The 22,126-nt window shown below is 45.3% G+C and overlaps 1 protein-coding gene across 5 annotated transcripts in view; it reads right to left on the minus strand.

The window, feature by feature from the left end:
• MYO9A (myosin IXA) overlaps nucleotides 1-22,126 on the minus strand; it is a 1,208,318-nt gene that overhangs the window by 1,081,135 nt on the left and 105,057 nt on the right. For all 5 annotated transcript variants that reach the window (XM_086959231.1, XM_086959230.1, XM_086959229.1 and 2 more), the window contains exon 2: nucleotides 20,188-21,126. In XM_086959231.1, the coding sequence (XP_086815357.1) occupies nucleotides 20,188-21,030 (843 nt within the window). In that variant the 5' untranslated portion in view covers nucleotides 21,031-21,126. The remainder of the gene's footprint in view (nucleotides 1-20,187; nucleotides 21,127-22,126) is intronic.

Raw genomic sequence — 22,126 nt, forward strand, 5'->3', positions numbered from 1 at the left:
TTGATGGCATTCCGGACAAATTTTACAAAGCCTATATCGATATAATGGCGCCCGTGCTTAGTGAAGTCTTTACCGAATCCCTCGCTGATGGAAGACTACCCTGCTCTATGCGCGAGGTAGTTATCACCTCCCTCCTGAAGCCAGATAAGAGGCCCACCTCCTGTGACTCCTACCGTCCACTTTCCCTTCTGAACTGCGACGTCAAGATCCTAGCCAAGATTCTAGCTACACGTCTCTCGCTACTCATGACCAGAATTGTCCTACCCGACCAATCTGGATTTGTGGCGGGCAGATCCACGTCCCATAATCTCCGCACCCTTTTCTCCCTGCTCCGTACGGTCCACCCTGACGTCCCAGTGGCGGCGGTGTTCCTAGACGCCACCAAGGCGTTCGACTCTGTCGAATGGCCCTACCTCTTCTCGGTCTTGGCCGGTATGGGGTTCCCTAAGATGTTCTTGGCCTGGGTGCGCCTCCTATACACGGACCCTACGGCAAAAGTACTGATAAATGGAAAACTGTCACAGCCCATCAACCTTACAAGAGGCACCCGTCAAGGATGCCCGCTCTCGCCTCTATTATTTGCTATTGCGGTCGAGCCTCTGGCCTGTCGCCTGCGTCAATTACACCGAGCTGGAGCGGTACAATGCCTGCAGCGGCAAATCGATGTCTCCCTCTATGCGGATGACATCACGCTGTACGTTAAATACCCGTCCCTACACCTCAATCCCCTGCTCATGAATTCGTCCTTTTCGGGGGGCTGTCTGGTGTTCACATCAATTGGTCCAAATCGCAATTCTTTCCTCTTACCGGCGCGGTGCACGACTTCCCCCTTGATTATCCACTGGAGTGGTGCCGAGATGATCTTCGCTATTTGGGGATCCGTATTGCTCGGGACAAGGACGAAACACTCCGATCTAACTATGGAGTAGCCATGACCAAATTGACTGCCTCCGTCGATAGGTGGATTACGTTGCCACTCTCCATGGCTGGAAGTGCCTCCCTCATAAAAATGGTGATACTGCCCCGCTTCCTGTACCTTTTCCTAAATATCCCCTATTACCCTGGTGCCTTCTTCTTCAAGACACTCCGCACAGAACTGCGCAGACTCTTTTGGGGTGGCAAATCTCCCCGATTAAAGTGGTCAACGCTGACCCTTCCCTATGACCAGGGAGGGTTCAATGTCCCCGATTTTGAAACATACTATTTGAGTGCACAGACACATTTTGCCTATCACTGGATGGCTCCCACTCCCTTCATGCCACATATAGCGGTGGAGGACTGGATAGTACACCTGCTCCCGCTGAATGGCCTGCTACACTGTCCCGAGACTTCCATCGACACTGCAGATACCTCGGTATCCTGCACATTGGATGCATGGCGCCGCATCGCTCGGCGATTATTATGCATACTGCCCTACTCCCCCAGGCTACCGCTTACCTATCACCCGCGGCTTTCCTTGTTGTCGGAGCTGGGGTTCCAGCGGCTCTGTGGCAAGCTTCTTATCACCCGCTGGGGAGATCTGTTCCAAGACGGACATTTTAAATCAGCTGACCTTTTCTTCAGAACGCACGAACATACACCCCTTGAACTCTTTTACTATGTTCGGCTGCGAGCCGGGATGCGGGACATCCTACCCGGCTACCCTGATGAGCCAGCGACCCTGCCGCCACTACACTTCCTTTTAGGGTCACAGGATGGGACCCATTTGGTCTCTGGGCTCTACCGCCAAATCCGAAGTGCTGCCCCATTGCAAGCCTCTGCTGCCTGCCTGCGCTGGTCTGCTGAGCTTGGACTGGAGCTTTCGGACGACCAATGGAAACACTGCTGTACATTAACCTCCCGCATATCTGCCAGTTGCAGATTAAAAATTATACATTACAAATTTCTTCAGAGAATATACTACACGCCGGTTCGGAAGCATAGATTTGGGTTGGCCGATAACGATCGCTGTGAACGTTGTCGTGCAGAACATGCTGATTTTCTTCACCTGGCGTGGTCCTGCCCCCAAGTTGCCAACTACTGGCGACATGTCATCGAAGCCGTTGCAGAGATGGTAGACGAGGAAATTCCTGCAGACCCACTGGTAGCCGTCCTCGGATACACCAAGCAGTTGCCCAGAGAATACAGAAAATTCATTGACATGGCATTGCTTCTGGCCAAGCGGCGTGTTGCTTGCCGTTGGAGCAGGGGCAGAGCGCCCAAGTTCAAGGACTGGCTGACTGACTTAACATACTGCCAGGACCAGCATACCACCTTTGCTGAACTGCTGCCTCTTTCGTGCCGACCCAGGGACATTTGGGATCCACTGGTACACTACTTGCTTAAACGCTCAAACGACGATGCGCAGTCGGATGACGTGCCTACCACTCCCCAGCGCCATTGACATTCTTCCCATGCATGTCCTGTGATCTCGGGATGGCTTCGCGGCCATCCCTCATTGGACATGGGTCACTGCCCCCGTAGACTCCCCGTAGAGTGAGCTGCCCTGCCTGGGCGGGAATGCCCTCTCTCCCCTCTCCGTGCCTGCACGTCCCCATCGCCACCACGACGCGAGATCGCCTCCTCTGGCGAGCTGTGTCCTTCGTGCCCCATGGCTTCTAATACTGACACCCCACGGACGCCAACGGCCCTTGAGAATTAGCACTGGACACATCACTACCCACACCGCGCCTCCTGCTGAGTCCACCAAAATACACCATTGACACACATTTCCACTACGCAGTCATACACATACACTACCTCTTAGTTGTAACCTAGTTGGGGAGTTTCTTGGTTCCTGTTATGCAATCTACAAAACAGCAGTGAGAGTCTTCTCTCGCTCACAAAAACCTGTTCGACTGCTGATCATCCTAGCTTGGCCAACGTCATCGGACACAGAGACTACGCTGTTTCAATCTGTAATGCGCCGTCGGGCCCCCGGGATGCCGACAAACAGGCTGTGTATTGCATGTCCTCTTTCGCTGCCGGCCTCCGGGATGTAGGCGATCCAAGCTGTGTATTTTACTATGCCTTTTTTTCTCAAAGCAGATTTGAACCCCAAAAAAAAAAAAATATATATATATATATATATATATATATATATATATATATATATATTAAACTCCAGCTTCACTTCACTCAGTTTTATGTCACTTTGAATTCCTCGGTGAAAAACGTTCATGTTATTGATGGCTGCTCGTCTATAATTACACAAGAGTCGGCAGAGTTCCTTTTTAATTGGGAATAATGAAATTACATGTGTATTATAAATTATTACAGGCTACTACGTCACAATGATCCTAAAGGTATAGAGCAACAGTGGGAAAACGCCAGTTTGTTACTAAGCAAAGTGAGATGACAAGCAAGGAACAGTCACCAATTTGGATAATGTTATATTTACTATATTTCTTAACACGGGTGAAATCGCAAAAAACGAATATGCGGAAAACACTGCGGCAAAACAGCAGGGCAGCGACAAGAGAAGGAGTCACTCCTTTTAGTCCCTAGCGGTTTCTAAATAGCCCCGCCCTGGTCAGGATTTTGCAGTAGGCCCTGCCTGAATAAGCCTTAAGTTCCTCATGAATGATGCGGAAACAGGCAAAACAACAGGCATGGAAGGCTTTGTACAAATGAAAAGAAATCCTGATACTTAATAGCTAATAGACGAGCTTCTAAAGAAATGGAGTTTAACCATATGGCTGAAAGCTGAATAACAGGTCTGAATTAAATAACTGAAGCAAAGCTGGTCCTCGATCCCTGATTTTAAGAAAGACCTTCTCAAACATGGTGGCTGCTGCAGGAGGTCCTAGCAGGCTGAAGGTCCTATACTGACTGAATCGAAGAAAGTTCAACGAAAATTAAAGGGACTAACTGTGCCCGACAAAAGTCCACTGATATTCAATGTTGCAGTAGCTATGGAATGCAGCTGTTCATTTAAATGTCGAGTATCTCTGCTGTCACAATGCAGCCTATGCAACTGTTCTTAAAATGCTATGTTTAATGATTCCAAGAACTCAGGTGAACGATGAATACACAGTCCTCATGTGCAAGCGCCAAGGGAAAAATAGCATCTTCGCATGCGGGTTCTCTTACTGGTTAGTAGAGATGCTTTCCTGTTGAAAGTCCAGGATATCCTCTGCCTTTAAATAGTTACAGCTGCTGCACACATGTTGACATGTGGCACAAGAGTACCACGCCTTTTGCAGTTATCCTATAGATGACTTACAATCAAATTGCATTCAACGTTTTTCCTGCATTGTGAAGACCGAAATTTCCTAATAAATGAAAAATTGCACATAACACAGGGAGAACTCCGTACCAAACTGGCACCCGAGTGCCTGACCTGCTTAGGACCAGAGCTCCAAATCAGCACTAGGCCAAAGGGCTCAACTACAAATTAACACCAGTTTATTGAAGGCACAGACCTCCACCACAAAACTAGTAAATGTGAGTGCAAGGTATAGAGCTGAATTAACTACAGTAACAGCTAATACATTTAAGGAATGACAGCTTAAACCTACAACAGAACCTACATATAGCAATTGATACATTTACTAACAAGCGCATGTATCCTCCACAAGGTTTCCCTAACTCAAAGGAGCACATCCTACAGCAAATAGAGCTCAGCCGCAAACTTCTACCATGTTATTTAGCATAATTCAAGCAGTAAAAGTTACTATCCTAAGGTGTTGCGAGTATGCCCCTTTTTAGACCACTGCTTTAGCCAGAGGCTACTGACCAGGCCTTAGCCTCTTTAGGATCGGTGTAAAACGGTATTTTTCTTCATCCCCTTGCCACAGTGAAATACGCCTGAATACGTTGAAGATCGCCACGCTAGCAATGAAAGATGTAAAATATAAATAACAGATACATTATAGGTTAAGTGTCAAACTTTTCAGTCACTTCAGTTTTGTGCAGTTTATGAGGGTGTGCGGAAAGATAAATAATTACTTTAGTCTTTAGAATTACACGAAATTGTATACGTTGAGATTTTTTTTGTCAAAGTAAATATACATCACACCTACTAGGTTGCAAAGAAAACGCAGACTGCAAACAGCCCCATTGGTATTTTGCCTCTACTTCATGCCGAGATCTTGTAGTGGATACTCTTGTAGCACTGGTCTCTCCTGAGCTCTCTTGTAGTACTCTCTTGATCAGCAGTACAATCTATAGTCATCCCACACATAGAGTACGGAAGCACCGCCCTCTGCGGGCTCCCCCTAACTACAACGGCTCCCCTAAGAGCGTCCCTTAACGCTGCAGCGAGACTCATCACTGGCTCAAAAAAGCACTCGCACATCTCCCCTGACTTTGAATCACTGAACTGGCTACCTTTTGAAGCCAGAATACATCTGAAAATAGCCTGCATGACTCACAAGGCTGTACACATGAACTCACCCGCCTACCTCACTCAAAAGCTGACAATCTCGGGTGGCTCTAGAATTACTAGAAGCACAAACAATCTTCTGCTGAAACCTCGAAGATTCCGGAAGGAAAAAACCTATAAACGCTCCTTCTCAGGAATGGCACCTAGGATCTGGAACTCACTCCCTCCTGAAACCAGGCTCATCTCCTCCAACAAATTGTTTAAGAAAGAAGTAAAAGCGATCCTCATGGCTAAATACACATGATCTATTACTCGGTATTTTCTCATTAATCCGCTCCGTAATTACCTACTTGTATTATGACTTATTTGATTGTATACGTTCCCTCTATGTATATTGTTATGTTGTTGACGCACCTGTCTGACTTTGCACACCGTACCTACACCACCTCAACTATCCCTACTTTTGTACTACTGATGCACCTGTGCGACTATACATCCTGCACTCACCTACCTCAACTATGCACACCTTTATGTTATCTCCTAAAACACGTTAAGCAGGCTTAAACGAGTATATGCTTACTTTTGTACTTCTATATTATTGCCGCAACTGTTTGACTATGCACCTTGTACAGACACTACCTCACCTGTGACCTACCTCCTGTTTGTTTTTTGACCTACCTATATAACTATGTAACTATGCACCTTGTACCTACCTACCTCAACTATGTAACTATGCACCTGTACCTTGACTATCACCCCCGTGCCCTTGTAAAGCGCTCTGATATCTGCAAAGATCTTGTTCGCGCTATATAAAACTTTCAAAATAAATAAAATAAATAAATTCATTTTGAAACAGAGAATAGTTTCTCAATGATTACCTAACATTTTAATATTGTCTTCGAATTCCTATAACTGCTGCAGTCATCTGACTGCTGAATATTAACCAATGCTTTCAAGCTGTGCCCATCTCTGAAGATGAAAGCCTCACTCTCATGGGAGAAATATTTGAATAGCGTGTAGAGGCTGGACGTTTACATTTCTCTATCAGTGTGAAAGTTGTAGACTTCAGATGCTGCACCTGTGTAACAAACACCACTGTTTCAGTCTTGCTCTCAATTGGAACCCTATGAATGTAAACGTATGTGGGCGTGCGTCCGTCCGCGGCTTGAACAGGTTTATGCTACTGGGATTTTAGGGGATCCCTTTGTTATCGGATTATGCGATTCTCAGATTATTTTTTCTTTTGTTATTAAATACCTGCTGACTTCGAACCTACATGCAAGCAGATCTTCATCAACACAATGGACCGTTTAGTTAACATTTTAACTCCTCGTCCTTCTTTTCCTTAATATCTGTGACACTCTGCCATTTGAAAGTTTGAGCCTTAAATGTATTACTTTAAATGTACGGTATCTTAGTTGATTTGTCACTTGCACCACTTCATACACTTTCCAAGGGATTACCTTGTTGCTCACTCTCAGGTGCCAAAGGTGAGCTGGCGGTACCCAAAGGCAGTTCTGTTGCCATCACAGGTTTTTCATGTTAGGCACCGTGGGAGCTCAGTCCCCACAAAACTGACTTTTCTCTCTCACAGCTTGCCAGTTGAATCCATACAACCATATCAAACTGTTTATGTATTGAAAGGTAAAGAGTACAGCTACACAATGAACGCCACCATTTCATACTGTGCATACCGCTCAATCACATTAAAGCACCTGCATATTTTACAGCATATAGGCTACAACTACAAACTAACATCTCCATATCGTACAAGATGTAGCACTAAATCACAAATCGGCACCTTCATCTCATAGAGAGAATAAAGCTTCAAAAACCAGCGAGTGCTTATCTATGGAATACATGAAATACACAGAAGTTGATGGGGGGTGGGCTATTTGCAATAAGTCTAACCATGGGCACTCCAACCCATCGCTCTTTTGTTCACCATGCCTCCTCAATTTGGATCTAGACATATGCAATCAGTCTTGACCCTGTTCGTCTTTGGAACAGTCCTGCCCCAATTGCCAATCGAAGTCTTCCCTGAACCGGAACACAAGCAACCCAGGAACTATATCGCCCTAGTTATGGGCTCATCAGCTGGGTACAGCTTGATTCCAGTGAGTAACATGACTAGGCAATAACGGGCCTGTCGCAGAGTCTGACACCACCTCAAATTATGGGGGCCACTGAGCTCTTGGTTCACAGGGCTCCGAACGTGGGGCACAGGAAATGGATATTAACAGCCACGATTGCCAGGGCTCATGAAAGAGCCGAAATTTGCATTTAATGGGAAGCGCATCCATCTGAGGACTTCACTTCCCAACAAGCAACTTACTGAACTCATACAGAGGTGTCCAATGATTGGCCTACGATATCGCTCATAAGGAAGATGAGGTCCAATCATGCGTTCCTTGGCTGCATACCCTTTGAAAAAGAGGGCAACCCGAAACGCGTCAGGGCTGTGGTCAGATGCCTTGATTAACTGACAAGAGTGACTGTTTACCAAAAATAAAGTTTTTGGGGGGGGGAAGCTTTCCTGTGCTTGAGTGCGACTTACTTCTAAGACCATCCCCTCCCAGCAAGTGATATATATATATATATATATATATTTTATACTTACCTGTAAAATACTTATTTCACTGGCAAAACCTTTACCATGCAAATCCCTTTCCCATTCATGCTTTTAGAACAAAATTTGTTGTAAAGCCATGCGTGGTAATAGGCATAATCGTAAAACATATGTGGTGAAGGCTATGCATGATAATGGCCATGATGTTGTAACGGCTGCGTTGTTACTGCATGGGTTACAACAGAAAGTGTGGTTCCGTAATACATCTGACCCATGCTGTACCTTACTGATGAGCCCATAACTAGGGTGAAACTGGTCCTGAGTTGCTTGCGTTTCGGTTCAGGAAGGACCTTGCTTGACAGTTCGGGTTGGACTGTTCAACCCGAACTGTCAACTGGAGTAGGGTCAACAATGATTTGCATATAGCTGGGTCCAAACTGAGGAGACATGGGGTGCAAAATGATGATGGATTGGGATGAGGACCCAAGTGATTAGCAGTGGCTGAGATTAATTCATGCATTTCATCCATCACTGTTTTGTATACTTATCTATGTAATATGTCCCTACTTGTATCAGAAAGAGTGTCCCATAGGCTGCCGGAGTTTAGCTTTGATGTTCTGTTAAACTGCAGCTGCTATTCAAGTGCAAGCAATGTCCAGAGTTTGTGCACAACCTTTATCGTGCGAATAGATTACTGAGTGACATTGTGCAAACATCATCCACTCATACGCTGCCCTGCAATGCCAATCTGTGACCCGATTAGTGGGAAATGAACTAGTGCTGCCAACACAAACAGCCAGGACATGGCTGGCTTAAAGATTCCTGAAACACATACCCAGCTACTGTTCAGCACACAAACTGCCAAATTCTCAATGCACTGGACCTCGAATCTGGTTGTTCCGAAAAATAAACCTGTAAGCCCGGTCAGCACTTTGGACAACACAAAACGTTTCTGAAAAATAAAGAACTTTCTACACTCAAAGAAAAGCAGAAATACATTTCAGGAATTCAAAAATATATCTTGAATAAAAACACATAAGGGAAACTTGGCACTAGTAGCGGACATAGTTATAATACCACGGAGTAAAAGGAACTACAACTAACCATTACAACGTAAAAGATGTAAGAATGCACAATCCATTTTACCTCTTTTGGCACCAATTACCCACAAGCACGCCTAAGCCGAACAATTTATAACAAGCATCAAAAAGGAAACTAGTGAGCAAAACAACCGGTATGCTCTCTGTGGTAGTATTAAGGGAGAAAATGTATTGGCAAAGCCAATTGGTCTCACCCATGCAACAGGTTTTGGATTTGCCAATAAGTTTATCTATGTTGCACACCAGCGTTAGAATGGCTAAAAGTTACTTGGTAAAGAAGAGTGGCATGGAGTAGAGTGGAGTGCTACAGAGTGGTGTGAAATGGAGTGTCACGGAGTGGCGTGTTGTGGAGTGTTGTTGAGTAGAAGGCAGTAGAGTTGAGTGGAAGAGAGTGAAGTGGCTAACGGCTACATGCATCATTTCGGCCTTTTGCGAATTCCAAATTGCGAAAAGTAGGGAATCGCAATTTGGAATTCGCAAAATGGGATGCATGTATATTTTCGCAAAATATTAGCGATTCGGTAAAAATCGCAATTTTTACCGAATCGCAAATATTATGCGAATTCGCAATCCCCATTGATTCCTATGGGCCAAAAGGCCCATAGGGATCAATGGGAAGGCTTTAACAAATTGCGATTTTCTTTTTGAAAATCGCAATTTGTTAATGCATTCCAAGGGTGCAGAGGGGGGTCCAAAGGACCCCCCCTGCACCCCAGAAATGTAATTTGAAGTGCATGTTTCACACACACATGTCCTAAGGACATGTGTGTCTGAAACATGAAAGTTTAAATAATGCATTTTTGAGCATTTTCAAAACTTTTCGCAAATTACCACGAGGTTCAACCTCGTGGTAATTTGCGTCTCCTAATTGCTAATTCGCAATTAGAAAAACAATCATGCATTGCTTTTAAGGAATCGCAAATTTGCGATTCCTTAAAAGCAAATCGCATTTTTGGAAATCGCTAAAAATAGCGAATTTCACAAAAATGCATGGTGCATCCCAAAAGCTTATTTAGGAAGTGCAAACGGCCGAATTTACCGATTCGCACCGTTTGCACTTCCTAAATAGGTTGATGCATGAGGGGGCTAGAGTGTTGTAGAGTCATGTAGAGTTGTGGAGTGCTGAGTAGGGTGGCGCGTTTTGTAGAGGGGAGTGGCACAGAACATCAGAGGGGAGTGGCATAGAGTGATATGGAGTAGGTTTTCGTAAAATAGAGTGGAGTAAAGTGGCATGCAGTGACAGAGGGAGTTGCATAGAGCATTGTAGAGTATAGTAGTGGTATAGAGTGTCAGAGTAGAGTATCATTTAGTGCAGTGTCCAAGTGGCTAAGAAGTGGTTAAAGTACAGTAGTACAGAGTAGACTGTCATAAAAGTGCATTGATTTTGAGTAAAGTCCCATAGAGTGCATTGATGCAGAGTAGAGTGCAGTGGCGTAGACTGCCATAACTTAGAGTAGAGTAGCGTAGAGTGCAGCTGCGCAGAGTAGAGTTGCGCAGAGAGCAATGGTGCCAAGTGCAGTGGCATTGAGTAGATTGTTTTGGAGTGGTGCGCAGTAGTGTACAGTGGCATAGTGTAGAGTGGCACAGAGTACAGAGTAGGTTAGAGTAGCATAGAGTGGATTGGCATAGAGTGCACTGGCGTAAAGTGCAGTGGTACAGAGTAGAGTGCAATGCATAAAGTGCACTTGCAGAGTGCAGAGTAAAGTGGCATAGAGTGTGGAGCAGTGTAGAGTGCAGTGGCGAAGAGTGCAGTGGTGCATAGTAGAATAGTGTGGGGTAGAGTCCATTGGGATAGAGTAGAGATGCGTAGAGAAGCACAGAGTGAAGTGAGACAGATTGGAGTGATGCAGAGTACAATGCAGGGAAGCAGAGTGGAGTTGCGCAGCATGGAGTGGTACAGAGTGAAGTGGTGTAGAGTAAAATATGCATGGTGTGGTAACACACTACCATTCCAGACACCACATTTTCAATTGAAATGACTGTTACACTTAAACAGCCATACCGTTTTACTGATAAAAGTAACAGCACACAAATAATGTTTGGAAATCTCAAGTGTATTGATTTGTTTTGATCGTATTAAAATATTTGTTTCCACCACATTTCAGAATTACTAAATAATATGCTTCATGTGTGCTTTTCTAATTCTGATATATTCTAAATTATTTGCACAGTTTATTTACAGACATTTAGGTTTTTTTGTGTCCTAGAAAAAGATATAACTTTGTACATCCTTCCTCAAGTACTCCGAGTAGCCAGCATGGTTGTCACATAAATTCGCTCACTTTGAAGTCACAGGAAAAAAAAGTAAACACAAAGCTCCCTGGAATCCAGAGCCTGACATTTAACCTCTGACTTTGAAAGTACAGCAAAATTGACAAGATAAGAATAAGACTTCACGGCCTATTTAGTAAAATCCGGTAATGGTGGAAGAGTAAAGTAAACAAGGCTTAGGAAGGGATGAACTCATATTGGACAGCCTAAACATATAACGCCAGCAAATAGAATGCAAGCAAATATGAGTCATAAACCACAAAGCCAATGGTAAGCAATGGACGGACTGTATTCTCTCAGAGTTGTTCCTAATGTCCCCAACATGTCTTTAGCAAACCAGAAACGTATGCTGTCTGGTTGAAGCAGTTTGGCCTTCTTCGATGCACTGAACACGCAGTTAGAAGCACCAAAGGCTATGTGTGATAGTACCCTTTTAGCCCTCTAAACGATGGTATTCTACTGTTGTGAAATGAACTCCATGTAACACAACGGTTCGAGCTGGCGGAGGTAGCAAACACTGTGAAATGAACCCCAGCTCATTCACTGTGCCCAAACACTGAACACCCAGTTTATTTACTGCCTTCAGGAGTTGTAGCTAGGAAACGTTTAAAATTGAAGAGAACTGATGTGTCGGAGATGTTCTGTTATCTTTTTTGTTTAATGTTTGCAAGCACAGCATATCTTGGTAGCAAATACAGTAGGGGAGATCCGTAGCAGGCAACGATACGGTAAATCTAAGCGATGGGCATAAAGAGAAATAAAGGGATAGTAAGGTACAAGAGGACTGGCTTCTGACTAGCCACAAAGGTGTAGGCAGAGTAGAAATTTTGTCGAGGAAGATATAGGTGAAAAGGGGGCTGAAATTGTGCAGGGAAGGAAGGTGGGAAGAGGTAGTGGTGACAAGGGAGACGCAGGACATGAGTTTCAAATACTTTTGGGAGAGGTGATCTCTGCCCAATACCCAGTTCTGAGAGGGATGTGGCAGGGGTGCTCATTATCACCACTGCTATTTGCGCTGGCCATCGAGCCCCTTGCGATCCAGGAACGATCAGGACTAATTTACCGAGGGCTGCAGCTCCAAGGCATACCGCAATATATATCTCTATATGCGGATGATTTGCTCCTCTTTCCTGGAAAATACGGAGGATGCATTACAAGGAGCAACCTCCTTGCTCAAACGCTATGGGGAGGTATCGGGCCTTAAGGTGAACTGGGGTAAAACGGGTCTTTTCCTGATCCGACCTTGTTTGACTCCGCCGATCTCGATTGGAGAGATCACGTTGGAGCCGATGTGCCTCACCTATTTTGGGGTGCAGATCTATCCTGACAGCGGGGACTTGCTGGAGGGGAGCGTAGGGCGCTGTATAAGGGACCTGAAGGGATGTATGGCGTTCTGGTCGACACTTTCTCTCTCGGTGGTAGGAAGAATAGCCTTACTTAAAATGGTAGCGCTGCCCAGATTGCTTTATTACTTCCGTACCTTAGCAATTTGGATTCCACCACGAGTATGTAAGGAATTACGGTCACTGACCATAGGCTTCTTATGGGGTTCAGGAAGACGACGACAGGGCCGGCTCTAGGCTCATGGTGGCCCTGTGCAGGGAGCGTAGGTGGAGGCCCCGGAAGAGGGGGTCCAGCCGGGGCGGAGCTCAGGAAGGTGTTTTAATAATACGTCCAGAAAAGTCATTAGATGACCAGTACCTGCGGCTGCTCCTACCCTTCCGAATTCGTCTCAGAACCGGGTCACTCAGTGATACAGAATACAATCCCCTGCTACATACAGCGCTTAGAACAGGCGGAAATGTAAACCTTGGAGGGGGGAGGGGGCAAGAGCGGGAGGGCATTAGAAGGGGCTCAAAATGTGCTTTTGTCATGGCCCCTATCTGAGCAAAAACCCGCCGTGGCTGCAGTTATAACAATTTAAACAAGCATTTGCAATGCAATATTCTCGCCTTTGGGACCTTATATGTGATTTACCTATGTAGAACTAGGTGCTGAAATATCTACTGCTCTTTAACATGGAGGGAAAGTAAGCACCAAACTATGTGAAAAACGCCTGGTATGGGATTACATGGAGAGAAATATTGCCTTTCAGTTGGAAATGGTATAGTTCCAATCTCTGTTTTTAATATAAAATCCGGGTCTTCTGTGGTCATATCACTGTACAAGATTTGAAAAAAATATTATTGTATATGGGTGCTCGAGGAATACAATTTCTACGGGCTGGAATCTAGAGAATGCTAAAGTGCACAGAACACTGCAGGGAAAAGGGCAGGCCTCAGAGGTGAGAGGAAAACTAATTATGCTTAAGGCTTTCTACAAGACGGACAGAACCCCTACAAAATAACAGAGAGAGACGCCTCATCCAACTCTCAAAAAGTCGGAAAAAACTGTATTTTTACATTGGATTTTTTCCTTTATTTTGGATGTGTTCATATTTTCAATCTTACTTAGTTTTAACATAAAATGTTATCACGGTCATCAGGGTAACCCGGCTCCGCGGTAGCTACGCATGGTGGAGTCCTTGTGGTAATAGTGTCGGGGCAGCAGAAATAACCCCTGGCTGGACGGGTGATTGTGAACAGAGATTCTGAACCTGAAGGGTCTCTTCCAGCCCCCTATACTACCCTGCGTTACTGCACAAAAGGATAGTAAAGGCAAGGCATTAACCTGCTTCAACAAACGCCATTAACTGACGCAGCAGTCAGTCAGAGTCAGTGACACTGCTGCAGAATCAGAATCGACTACATTCAGATCTGCCTCCCACGCGCCAGGTGCGTTATACTATAACTTCACTTAGTTTACCTTATTCTGAGCTCAGCTTTAGGACCACCACCAGTGGCACCACCACACCAGAGAAATGGCTGCACTGCAGAGACTAGAGAGAGAGACTCACATACGCCAAGGCACCACAACGCACGGGAAGCACTAGGTTAGGTTGATTCTCAGGCTTTGGTTGGAAGTTAGTAAAAAGCCGGGGTCGGAGGCAGGGGCGTAGCTAGAGCTTGTGGCGCCCGGGGCTATCCCTCAGATTGCCGCCCCTTGGGGGTAGGGGGAGGTGCTGGGGAAAAAGGACGGTGAGCACACTGGATACCACGCCCTCCTAGCTGTCCTGCCTGCAGATGCCTAGGACTCAACAAGCAATGGGGAACAAAGATTGGCCTGCCTTGTGAATTGTAAAATGATGGGTACTCCTATTCTCATCACATGCAAGTGAAAGGCCCTTTTTAGTATTTCAGGCTATTTGGTCACATACCCCCACATGCATCAACCTATTTAGGAAGTGCAAACGGTGCGAATCGGTAAATTCGTCCGTTTGCACTTCCTAAATAAGTTTTTGGGATGCATCATGCATTTTTGTGAAATTCGCTATTTTTAGCGATTTCCAAAAATGCGATTGCTTTTAAGGAATCGCAAATTTGAGATTCCTTAAAAGCAATGCATGATTGTTTTTCTAATTGCGAATTAGCAATTAGGAGGTGCAAATTACCACGAGGTTGAACCTCGTGGTAATTTGCGAAAAGTTTTGAAAATGCTCAAAAATGCATTTTTTAAACTTTCATGTTTCAGACACACATGTCCTTAGGACATGTGTGTGTGGAACATGCACTTCAAATTACATTTCTGGGGTGCAGGGGGGGTTCCTTTGGACCCCCCTCTGCACCTTGGAATGCATTAACAAATTGCGATTTTCAAAAAGAAAATCGCAATTTGTTAAAGCCTTACCATTGATCCCTATGGGCCTTTTGGCCCATAGGAATCAATGGGAATTGCGACTTCGCACTTTGGAATTTGCATAATATTTGCGATTCGGTAAAAATTGCGATTTTTACCGAATCGCAAATATTTTGCGAAAATATACATGCATCCCATTTTGCGAATTCCAAATTGCGATTCCCTATTTTTCGCAATTTGGAATTCGCAAAAGGCCGGGATGATGCATGTGGCCGATTGTGTTAAATGTTCCTGTAGTACTTAAGCAGCAACTTTTTACTGTAACTTATACCCTGACTTAAAGAAACCTTATAAGTTTAAAGTAAACATATCTAAAATGTCAGTAATAGTGTTTTAAACTTCATTCAGACAACCCACTCTCCTGCAGTACGTCGTCTATCCTCTTTCCTTTACATGCTTTGCAGGCTATATAAATCGATAACAGCCATCCGGGCACCGCCACATTCATCCCACCTAAAGGCCCAAGTTAAACTGTAAGGTGCGCCATAATACGCATGCAGTGTTTATTTATTTATTTATTTATGCGTTTTTATATAGTGCGAACTTTACCCGAAGGCGTCAGAGCGCTTCACAATAGGAACAGAAAATTACAAGTGAACAAATTACAAAAGCAGAATTACAAAAGCAGACGATAAGTTACATGAGGTAAAAGTGACAACTGTGAGCAAACAAACTATATGAGGTAGCAAACAGTGCATTACAGGAGGAAAGAGGGATAAGTGTGCAGGTTACAAGAGAAAACAAAGTACATTTAGAGGTAATATACTGCAATATATGCTAGACACAGAGGCACAAGAACAAACGTTATGTAGGCAATGGTGGCACTAGTGCAAGTATCAAAAGCAAACAAAATGTGAGAGGTAGCAAACAGTGTGTTACAATAGAAATATACATTTGCGGTTTCCATAGAAAGGATAACTTTCTAAAATGTATTTCCATCCTCATATAAATACACATGTTAGCTGCCTTACATAAAAATAGGAAACTTCATTTGATCATTGGTGGCATGATTAGGATTTAGATATTTCAGTGAATTACGTTTTAACAGTGCCGTGGGAAAAAACAGAAGCGCCTGGTGAAAGAGCCGAATGAAATGACGAGGAGAGCCTGGCAATCCGGTGCATTATATCTGGTGAAGAGAGCCTCTGAAGTTTAATTAAATAAAACAGATGCACGCACTTACCCGCCCGACATTGCAGGTGATTGCTGTTTTTCCTACCTTCATCTGGTCATCAGGCAGGCCCCACTTCACAGATTGGCCTCATGCTGAAGACTTCCTTGCCTCTGGCACGGGCTGCCTGGGCCCCTTGTTGCAGTGCGTCCGGATCCCCTAGACTCCGTGCCCAGAAGTTTAGCACAGCATTAGACAATGACGAGTGGAGACCTGGGTGCTCCGTCAGGTCAGGACTGCTCTGTACGGTGAGAGGAGGCTGCTGCGGCTGGTGCAGTGCTGGTAGCCGGTGGCTCCTGACTCCTGTGCCCTTGGGGGCTGGCTCTGGGAACAGGGGCCCCTCTGAAGACATTTGCCGCCGCCGGGGGCTAAGCTGCGTGGGCAGATCCAGAGCCTCGCAGCCCTGTGGAGGAAACTCTCCCTGGATTGAGCGAGCGCTCCAGCCTTCACTCGCATGATTGGTGCTTAAACCCCACACCCCCGTAGGGCTGTGTACGGGTAAGACTTCCGGGGTCTTCCGCGCCTAGTATATAATCTACCTTCCAATTGGTTACTGGCAAAAACTGAGGCCTACACTTGAAACGGTGCATCGGACCAATTATATACGTCGCAGCCGCCGCCTCAAAAATTGTGCTATGCGGGTGGTCGGACTCGGAGGCCGCCAAATCCTGCCAGGGGCCGCCAGTGCCATGAATATTGTATGATTGGTATCCGGTCGTCGTGGCGACCCCTTGGGTTTGGCGGCCCTGTGCAGGTGCACAGTTTGCACATGCCTAGGGCCGGCCCTGACGACGAGTGGCGCGGACGACATTGATGAGGCCTAGACTAGAGGGCGGATTGGCAGTTCCTGATTTTGAGCTCTATTATTGGGCGGCACAGCTGCAGGTTCTAACGCAAGGTATTGCGTTGGAATTCAGAGGCCCTGACCATAGGCGCGGACAGGGGATACAAAGACATGTCCTATCCTACATAGTCCTGCAGCAGAAGCCTGATCTGAGGGACCTGACTTTGGAAGAACGGACGCTAATGGCTCTGCTGGAATAGAAGCCAGCGCAAGGCCGGGGTGACCCATCCGTTTGCGCCGGAGATCCCGCTGGGAATGCTGACGGCGCTTCCACATGAGGGGGACTGGACCCCCATCTCAGAATGGGAACAACTGGGCGTCCAAATGATCGGAGATTTATACATGGATGGAGAACTAATGCCCTTTCAGGCACTAAGAGATATGTATGACCTCCCTGAGGGTGGCTTCCTGCTGCATGCGGCGGTCACGGCAGTGATTCGGAAGCACTGGAGAGGTGGACAAACTGACCCAGTGACCGCATTGGCTTGCCAATATGTCGTAATGGCTGCAGGGACCGTTAAGGCGGTCACATGCCTCCAATCTAGGATGCTGCATGATGGATTGCGACCATTGGTGGATCTAAAAGCAAAATGGGAAGCGTGTATAGGCCGTCCAATCCCAGACACAGCATGGGAACACATTCTTAAGAGGGCATGGAAGGGGAGCAGGAATGCACGGTTCCAGCAGGTACCATTTTTCATACTACATTGTGCATACCTGACTCCGGGAAGGATTAGAAAATATTTCCAGGTCCAGGATGCGGCGTGTCCCAGATGTTTTGAGAGGGATGCAGAATTGGAACACAAGCTGTGGCATTGTCCAACTATAGGGAGTTATTGGGCAGAGGTAGGCGACCTCCTGAATGCAATCACAGATCGACAGCTGGACTACAATATAGCTACGTGCTTGTTGCATTGATTCTCACATACAACTAAAACTAAAATAACTAGCAAATGTATTGATCTAGGATTATTGGTAGCCAAACAAGAAATAATTTGGCATTGGAAATCAAGGGAGGGGCCATCGAGCAAGCTCTGGCACACAGAGTTTTATAAGTGGGCAAGCTATGAGAGTGTTGTCAGGCTCAGGCAAGTTAAACGTGTTGACAAAGACAAGGCATTGGAGATGGCGAGAGCATGGGAAGCCCTGGTCCAGGTTTTGCGGGAACCTCAATTTGGCGGAGGGGGAGGAATGAGGGATAATAGTACATGTGATACTCAAATAAGGTACAATGAAGTGAAAGCTATCTGTACAGCTGGTACTGTGACGACTTATGAGACTTTGAACATGCCCACATCAACGAGAATACGGGGGGGTTAGGGGGAAAGATGGGAGTTAACTTGGGGACATGTTTGACGATTATGGATGATGTGATACTTGTTTTACAATGGATGATGGCAGAAAACCAATAAAATATGTTTTTTTTTTTTTAAATTAGTTTCAAATACTTTTATGGTGTTAGAGAGATACTAGACCAGGCAAGGGAGCACCTTGGAGACAGGAAACTGCCCACCTCCTCCTCCATAACCAGGTCTCTCAAACAGCCTCTCCCTAATAGATACATTATGTGCTCATAGCTGTAGGGGAGCAGGAAAGAAGGGGTTCTCAGGAGCTTCTCATTGCCTAGATTTTCAAGCGTATTCAAGGACAGAGCAATGTTGAAAAGAACGGAAGCCCTCCCCAGGGCACTGAAGGCATCGCACTACCATTTGCCTTATTCAGCTTAGTCTATAGTGGGCTTTCACTGTCCAAGATCTTACCCCAGCAGCCTTATTAGTTGGCGGTTTGCAGAGCTCCCTTTGGTGTTATTCTGGCCTGGTCGGCAGCTTGCCTTCGGGATGCGTTCGGCACATCAGGAAAGCTTAAGATTTAGAACTGCCTGCTACACAGTAGGATTTCGGGGACAGTTGCACGTATGCACATTTGTAGGATCTGGGCCATTTGAGTGAAGGGCTTCTGGCACAATGGAAAGAAAGCCTAGCATCGCAGTACAGCACATCTTTCCAACAGGCAGCCTGGAGTGGTACATAAACGGCGGCTTCGTATGCTGTCTTTCTAGAAGTCCCTGCTGGTGACCTTTCAAACATAATTATGTTGTCCTATAATTTAGATGTATGCTACACATTCCCAAAACAGCCCTTGCTATTACTACATATATAGGCGTATGTGCACACACGCAGTGGTAAGGAGGCTCAAATAAGACAGACATTAAAACATTCAACGAGGAGCTATTAATGCCAAAGTCCACAATGCACCCTGCAGAGTTGAGAAAAAAGTAACCAAAGGACAATCAGGTAATGTGCAACGAAGAGTTTAGTTACAACTAACTATATGAACCTCTTTAAGCAGCAAAAGTGTGTCCATTTGTATGGAGACATTTCTGTGTCCATGGCCAGGTTCCCGATATACAGCTCCTGTTTTAGATACCAGACATACATTCCGACATCTGCCCAAACATCACAATAACATTTTCGGAAAACAGCAAGAGAATCTGTTCAGACAGAAATAATCACATGATTTCTCCATATCGCTCTCCTGAATAGATATTCATGTAGCTACAAATATACAAATAATTCACCCTGTTAATGCCATGACCCACAGCAGAACTCCTTGACTTCAAACCTGCCTTGTGCCATCACTGGGCAGGAGAACCCTGTCTCAAAAGGTAATGTGGCAACAGTGGCAACAGTACTGCTCTAGATACCCTTCCAATGGCCATTATCTTCACTCCTACCAAGCAAATGCTGACAAATGTGCCGTATGTGTCCTTATCCACTGACCCTTCGAAACTTCACCAAGTACGCTTAGTCAAGGACTATCAGCCTCTAATTCACTATTTCCACATCTCTTTATTCATCTTTATTGTCACTATCAGCATGGCCTCCTCAGTCACATACTAGAATCAATGGAAGCCAATCCTTTCTGCAGTCTTTAGACTGAACACTGCACATCCTCTACAACACCCCCCCCCCCCCCGCCCCCACCAAAGGCTTGTTGTCAATATAACAGGAACTTTTGTTTTAAGTCCCTCGAAACTTCATCTGCAGAGTGCTTGTATTCCAGCTCCAAAGTGATAACTGTACCGCCCAGAATTGCGATCTATATTCAGTGCTCAATTACATCAGAACTGTACTTCATATCTCACTGTACATCAATGTAGAATTAATATTTCAATATTTCAGTAAATCTTACCTCAAGTACGGGTCCTGCTCCAAGGATGATCTGTTCCACTCCACTGGCAAATCCCTTCTGGCTGAGCGCTGTGAGGTGGTGGATTAGAAAGTTCGTGCTCTGTGTCTTCCCAGATCCACTTTCCCCAGAGATCACAATGCACTGGTTCCGTCTGCGCTGCAGCATAGCGTGGTATGCCACGTCTGCCACAGCGTAAATGTGGGGCTCGAGCTTGCCTAGCTGGTGGTTATCATACATTTTCACATATTTAGGGTTGTATATAGGGAGGAACTTAAATGGGTTGATAACAATTAAAATGCTGCCCACATAGGTGTAAATCTTTTCTTCTTTAAAACGGTGCCTCAGGTTCTCAAGCAAGGTCTTTTCATTGAGGTCCGGTAAACTGCACAAGTCATCATAGTCCTTGTGTTGTGGCTGCGGAAGAAAACCACGTTCCATCATCCGGCGGCGCTCCTCGGTCACACGCAGCCAGGACTGAAGACTGCCATAGTGGATGGACCCATCCAGGTTCTTCTCCCGCAAGAGGAAGCGATAGTCCTCCCCACTGATGCGGTTTTCCAGTGCCATCCGAGGCCACAACATCATGCGCTGCACCGGGCAGTCGGTAGGGTTTAGGATCCATTCTTCTCCACCAAACTCCTTCACCTCTGCAAGAACGTAACATTTCGTTCTGTCCAGCTGGAGCTTATTGATGAGCGAGTCAATGACCTCGGCGGCCGTGGAGTTCTTTTTGGCAGTGATGGGACAGTAGATGGTCCCCTCTGCGATGGTCTCAGGATAGATGTGCAAGGTGAACTCACTGTCCTCGAAGCGTCGCCTTCCTCCCACATCCCTCACATTCATATTGGACAAGTTCCCATCAGTAGCTCCTGCACAGGACTAGACAGGACCGCTTCATGACATCCTGAGGGTTGCCAGGATTCAAATCTGCCATCAAAACTGCAAAACAAGAGAGAGAAGTCAGTGTAAACAAAATAAACATTCTCACCCTTAAAGGAACAGCCAGACAGCTGTCAAGAACTGACACTTTCTATCAAGTCGAACCAGCAAATGTACTATTAAGAGCAGTCCCTTACCCACTGAGAAAAGATACTTTATCACAAGCAACATATTATCAGGAAGTAACACGAACACCAAAACATGTTCTGGTTAAGAACAGATACGATCCCGTTAACAACGGAAATTTCCTCTCGCAACACATCAATGACAGAAAGTTGGTTTGTTAAAAAGAACCTTCCAAACCAGAAAAAACATTTGACCAATACATACACGTTTTCCAGTAAAAACTGCACGCACACTTGTAACTACTTCCCAAAGAAAACAACCGTAATAAGAATGGATAACCGATTCGCACAGAAGTGGATTGAGGGACATTTTAAACTCTTTACAATCTTTTGGAGCTTCCGTTTATACAGCCAATGTATGCAAATTTTAATGTATTCATTTATGCAAAGAAAAACATTCTAACAAAAAAACTGCCAACTTCAAGCTAAAAGAAAAATATTTTCTCAAGAAAAGATTTTTTTTGCGGCGAAAAAGAAAAGGCACTATATTAAGGTTTCAAAAGATCATGAATTTACTCCACTACAACCACACTTACTGGAGATGATGCCGATGCTGTGCTCATACATGGATTTCCTGAAGTACCATTAGTCCACATCCACAGTTCTTGCATAAACATGGCCTAGACGCTTGTAGCAGCTGAACACTGTGCTACCTGTCCGGCTTGCTTCACAGAGCACTACATACATGCAGGGTTGAGCAAAACTCCCCTGCCCATGTGTTACTGTACCAGTAACACGTGATCTTTGTTGCACAAAACCTGTAAAGTACATACTGCACCGCTTATTACTTTGGAACTCGCCGCCCATCGAAGTGTGTGAGTTTAGCACCATTTGTAGACAATGTTTAGACGTACTTAGCGTTCCTTTAAACCATA

The sequence above is a fragment of the Lissotriton vulgaris genome, chromosome 2_2, assembly GCF_964263255.1.
Source record: "Lissotriton vulgaris chromosome 2_2, aLisVul1.2, whole genome shotgun sequence".
NCBI lineage: Eukaryota > Metazoa > Chordata > Amphibia > Caudata > Salamandridae > Lissotriton > Lissotriton vulgaris.